A 6,235-nucleotide genomic window follows, 5' to 3' on the forward strand; every position below is an offset into this window, starting at 1 on the left:
TTAAGCATTTGTAGTACAGACCTAATTCCGTTCCTGATTAGCAGGTGGTTCTGCAAACCCAATTAGATGCCAAATGTTGTTTTTAGAGCAGTATTTCTGTTTTTAATTGTTCTTATAAGAAGTGACAAAATGTACAACCAAAAAATATATATTTTTAATGCAATTATGACACAAAACACCAATGAAAATAGTGATTGAACCTTTGCTCTACATTGTCCATCCCTGATACCAATGGACCCAGTATGTGTCAAAAGAATATCCCCATCACAATTAAACCACTACCAGTGACATGAACTGTTGCTACAAGGGAGTTTAAAGTTCTCTTGCTGTTTTTGCCAATTTTTATTCCTCCATTTGAATGAACGAGCTGAAATAGAGACACGTACGACCAGGTAATCTTTCACTACTTCTCAGTTATTGTCGCACTTTGGTGAGCCAAAGTGAAATCTATCCTCATCCTTCTGTTAGGTAGCAAAAGAAAACTGCTAAAATTTACCTCTGCTGCAGCACATCTACTTCAAGTAGATGTTATTTCAGAGATAATAGTTTATGTAATGCTTTTAAGGAGTGAATTTATCAGTTTCTGCTTCTTTTCTTTGGTGTTAAATATTGTGCCCATTTACAATCAACATTAGCAATAGATTTTCATGTGTCGTGTCTGGATATTTTCTCTTTTGGGCCTTTTTCAGCAAACCAGACTGATGGTTGCAAGTAGCAATCCCAGTAAATCAGTGTTTTCTCAAACACTGTAACCAGCCTGCTTGACATTAATAAACTCTTCATGTTTAGTCATTGACGTTCCATTTTGTTCCACTTCTGAAGCGTGATTGGTTGGAAATTCTGCAAGTTGTATCAGCTACATCTAAATCCCTAAAGGCACAACATCCTGCACTTTAATTTGCTTATTTGTGAATTGAAAATTTGTAACATAATTACAATGTAATACTTTGCATAACATTGAGTATCAGTATCACAATACTGATATTTTAAACTCAACATTGATACCCAGGAAAATATTAAATAATCAATGCCAGTTTTGATATCATGATATAAAATACCAAATAATTAAAGGCATAAAAATATTACCAACATGACAAACTCACCTTTTTTCAACACACAGATTCTACTAGTTAAATAAGTGTACAACAAATGCCAAAAAAATAACCTAAAATATAAAAGAAAAACTATATTTTAAGGTTGTCTGAGGTATCATTATTTTAATGTGCAAATAATCTGGAAATCTAAAATGAACAAAAGTAAAAGTATACAAACAGCACTTATATTTCATATTAATACCATGCCAAATTAGGATTGTATCCAGATACAGCTTTTGCGTATTGACACTTTTCAGAGTATCAATACTTTGGACAACCCTGGGTTATACTTATATTCCATTTTTGATTAATATATGAGCAGTTTCCCAAACCAGGAAGTGGTTTGGGACAAAGGTTACATAATACTCTGCAAGCAGGAAAAATCCTTGCCTTATTTAAAAAAAAAAATACTTTTCTTAACTTGCTCAACTTTTTCTGTTTTCATAATGACTTCCTAGCCAAAACAGGCACCGACTTCAGCATGAAGATTATTAGAGATGCCCCGATCCAGTTTTTTCCCATCCAATACAATAGGATCCCCAGATTGATTTTTAAAAACGCTGTATCGATCTATTTTACTTTCAAAATCTCATGAAATTTCATCGTTGTTACAAATTCTTGTGATATTTTGCAAATTCTTGTGAGATTATGTTAGTAAAATAGATTGATACCGCGTCAATATATCAACATATAAAAATATGGCAAAATTTAGTAAATTTTCGGGGGATTTCGTAGCATAACGATGACATATAGCAATATTTCATTAGTAAAAGAGATTGGTATGGTGTTTTTGAATGGCAATATATCAGCATATGAAGATATTGTGACATTTTAATGTATCAATATTTTTTCCCTCGTCTTTAGAAGTTTTTAAGTCTGTAAAAAAAAGCTTTTTGAGGAAGAAGAAGAAGTATTTTTTTTTAGACTTTAGAAACTCAGAAGCTGATCAAATATTGGGTCAAAATATCGGTGGGGTGGCCGATGTCCGATATTCAGTTTTAAGGGCGATACCGATAGGAGGCCGATTATATCGTGCATCCCTAGTTGAACACATTGGCCGATATCTGATACTGTTCTGATTCACTTTTGTCATGTGAGTGAAGACTTAAGCCTTGACATAAACATTGTTAAAAAAGGTAACAAATTTACACCGCTATAAATGTATTTTATATTTCTAATTAGCCGATAAGCAGCAAAAAATTAAATACATAAATTACAGTTCCATGTAAAGTGGAATGGCTTGGATCTCCGGTATCTGAAATCAAATCATAAATATCTGAGCTGTTATCAGGTCCAGGTATCGAATCAAGTTATAGGCTAAATTTTTTTTTAGCCCTGACAAAAACTGGCTAAAAGGTTTCCTGCAATCAGAAGTTTTTCTTTCAGCTGTTTTAATTTCTTTTTTTGTTTATTTTAATATGCAACTCTTTAACAGATTCTTATATCTGCTAGGTTCACATTTTAAAAAATCCTGAAAGGCCATCCATACTTCAGGCAAAAACAACAATATGAGAGTTCATTTGAGTGTTAAAGCAAATTAAATGTACAATGTGTAAGAAAACAGTATCTTCAATTGAGAATCTAAATGTGGGTGGTCGTCTGAGGGTTGGAGATACTGACCATGTAAACACAACATAACTCCCAGTTGATCTCTGTCATTAATTTCCTGTCTGCTCTTTTCTTGATTTACTTTCACATTGAGGAAATTAATCCTTTTAAGAAAGCATTCTAGACTGTTTAGAAGCCAACAAGTATCTCACAAAAAAAAAAAAAAAATCTATATTTTCAGAGAGCGTTGGCAGCCAGTCAAGCAGCTGTTGACCTCTACTACTATACATTAATAGTCTTTATGTCAAAACTTTCTTTATGTCAGAATTATTGATTATCTAAGATCAAAGCTTCACTTGGCTGCAGCGGTTTTCAATTTAACTCAACAAACTCAAATGCAAAAAAAGTTTAAGGCACTGTTTTATAGCTACATCACTAGAAAAAAAACGCTTACTGTAAGGTTATTCATTTAAAGCAGCATGAAGTCTTTAGGGAGATGAATCCTTTTCTCAAGAAAATCTCAATGTCAAATATAAAGTTCTTAATTTATCAAAAAAAATGGAAAAAAAAAATATTGCTCAAGTTGGTTAGGGCCTTAATATTATTTGTTTTGATAAAAAAATTGTCAACAGTGCACATAATACTTCTATATCTTTGTTAGTTATTAGTGCAGGCAGATATATCAAATGTGGAGCATAATTGGCTAAACAGATGTTTGAAAATTAGCAACAGTGATAGTTAAGACAAAAATAGGGCTGGTAACAAAGAAACAATTTCTGATCTTACTCTTTTAGGTCTATGTCTTTGTTGTTGTCCTCGAGCTCATGTCCAAAGAAAACTATCCTCTTCCAGCCGTGGTCTGTCTTTGTCCAACTCCACCCAGGCGACCTCCAGTCTTTGCCTAAGAAAGGCATTTTAACTGGGGAGATAAGAACTTTGAGCAGAGAAGAGCTGAAGCCACGGTGAAAACCTAAAGGATTAATAAGTAAAAGGAATTAATCTCTAGGCTGCAGACTGGACATCAGAAAAGTTATAAATGTCTGAAAGATTGTCTTGATGCTATTTGCTGCTTTGTTAGACCTATTCCCTGACGAAAACCACAGCAGCACTTGTATGAAGTCTTAAGTACAGGAAAATCAGCCGTATTTTTCCACTAAAGCAATCCTTGGGCTTCAGTAATTCAGAAGGATGTCAGGCTCTTACATTTTGTTTGTAGATTTAAAATCTAAACTAGGGATTCCCAAACTAGCAGGGGGCGGAGAATGGTTTTCACAATTATTGTGATAGAGGTATATGAGGTATATGGAGGGCCAAAATATATAATGAAGCACATAGAGGTGAATGTCCCGTGAAATAAACAAAAAAAGTACCATTAAATAATAATTATATTAAATAAATAAATAAATACATGTTAAACAGCAAATTGAATAACTAAATGTCTTTGGAATATATATATATTCAGAAATGTATGTCATTACTTCACTTTATGTATAAAGAAATATCAAGAAAGTAATTAAGAGAATATGAATTTTTTAAGAGCCTGCCAGGCTGAAATGTTTGGGAACTTGTTCTAAACAGATAAACTAGTTCATTGTGTAATACCACTAGCTGCAAACCTTTTGTGTATTATTGTTTTACATTGCCAGACCAATCTGTAGGCAGCGTCTTAAAAGCGGAGGTCTTCAACATGGGGTCTGCGACCACTAGTGGGTCCACAGAAGTACTGCCTTGGGGTCACAAAAGTTTTGGTTGAGTAGACTTTTTTTTATATTCCCGCAGTAATTTTTTCCACTAATTGAAATGTCTTTAAATAGACATTAACATGAATTCAACACACTGTAATAAACAGATAAATTGAGGCAGAAGATGTATTTCAGTCATCAATGCACACATTCAGCGACACACAGGAGCTCTTTCAAGCTGGACACAGTTTCATTCCCAACACCAATCCCATCAACCAGGAATCAGAATCAAAAATACTTTAATAATCCTAGGGAGAAATTACTTTTGTTACATGACTGCATCAGTAACAGAGTGACTATAGGACCAGTTTGATATAACACAATTTCATACAATATATATAATTAGGGGGTCCCTGCTCCATCTCGCCATCAGTTTGGGGGTCTTTTGCCTGGAAAACGTTGAAGACCCCTGTTAAAAGCGTTCTAATTTTAATGCATTATATCCAATAACCTACATTTTTGCAAATGCAATTTTTGCATTTGAATATCTCCATTATCTCTTAGCATTGTGTTCATATTATAAACATGATTGTTTTTTTTAAACGATGAAGTTACAGAAAAAAGAAGTCTTCTTAATACAGTTGAAGGAGGAAACACTAATAAAAAAAAAAATAATAAAAGTCACTTATCTTATAAACATTTCCACAATATTGCCTTACTCTTTCTGAATGTATTAAATAATTTGAGGTGTCTAAGTGAAAAAGTGACACATTTCTTTATTAAGTTTTAGAAAAATTAGGATTTGCATAAGAAAATCTAAGCTTTTCAAACTGTTATTTCTTTATGTTATTAATAAATATTAATTTACTCAGTAGTTAAACTGAACTAAACGACTTGTTATTTGTTTACTTTTAATTTACATGTGTATTTTCAGAAAAAACAAAATTTTTATCTAAGCTCCCAATACAATATATTAAGGATGCTTAAAGTGTAAGTATACAGAGAATATACTACATAAGTAGATATTTGTTTACATCTATATTTACTTTTCAGGCTGCTAGGCCCTTTGGATTGTATAATCTTTGAGTAATAAAGCAATGATTATGGGTTAACAGAAAAAATGTGTTAAACAGTAGTTATTTTCGGAGTCATGGCGTTGCACCAGAGGCAGCCTGCACTGCTGGAAGGTATAACGTCTAAAAACTGAAGATGTCACTCGGTTTAACTTGCTTATACAGATGACAGATTGAGTGAATAACCTTAACAGCTGCATCCTTCAGCTGTGGATTTCTAAAAATAGCAAACAAACCTTAATATCCACGGAGTTTCCTTGTGGCTGGACTGTTTCTTTCTCTCAGCTCTTTTCCTTTTTGTGCTGGAAATATTGACGGAAGTAAATACAGTGTAGAAACCGAGAGTTAGTTCACGCCCCCTCCTGCTTTCTTATTGGACGATATCTTCCTATTTATGCAGTTGCTACCCGGAGCAACGCATCTGATTGGACAATATGAGTTGTCAGTCATATCTTTTTTTTTTTTTTTAACTCTGTGTTTTGCTGGAGTTTTTCCTCCTACACGTGACGGAGGACTGCGCGCGTGTACTTGTGTTTTGATTTTGCGGATGAGGGGGATGGGAACGGAACCACTGGACTTTTAACTGTGGTTAGGCAACATCTGTGCAACGCTGTAAAGCTTTGAAGAGCATCAGAACTCGAATTTTAAAACATGTCATTAATGGGCCCCATCTTGTTTTGTGGTTTTAACTTAATGAGAACACGTGCATGACATGACTTAAATTTAGATCTTCACAAACATTTAATCAATTATATCTATCTATCTATCTATCTATCTATCTATCTATCTATCTATCTATCTATCTATCTATCTATCTATCTATCTATCTATCTATCTA

The 6,235-nt window shown here is 33.5% G+C and overlaps 1 protein-coding gene across 2 annotated transcripts in view; it reads right to left on the reverse strand.

Annotated features, from left to right (window-relative positions):
- The window catches only part of fbxo25 (F-box protein 25), a 21,638-nt gene extending 15,886 nt beyond the window's left edge, over nt 1-5,752 (reverse strand). For both annotated transcript variants that reach the window (XM_015371772.1, XM_015371779.1), the window contains exons 1-2: nt 5,634-5,752; nt 3,429-3,612 (exon numbers count right to left, since the gene is read on the reverse strand). In XM_015371772.1, the coding sequence (XP_015227258.1) occupies nt 3,429-3,556 (128 nt within the window). In that variant the 5' untranslated portion in view covers nt 3,557-3,612; nt 5,634-5,752. The remainder of the gene's footprint in view (nt 1-3,428; nt 3,613-5,633) is intronic.
- Between the last annotated feature and the right edge of the window lie 483 nt (nt 5,753-6,235).

The sequence above is a fragment of the Cyprinodon variegatus genome, unplaced genomic scaffold (assembly GCF_000732505.1).
Source record: "Cyprinodon variegatus isolate N-32 unplaced genomic scaffold, C_variegatus-1.0 Scaffold4, whole genome shotgun sequence".
NCBI lineage: Eukaryota > Metazoa > Chordata > Actinopteri > Cyprinodontiformes > Cyprinodontidae > Cyprinodon > Cyprinodon variegatus.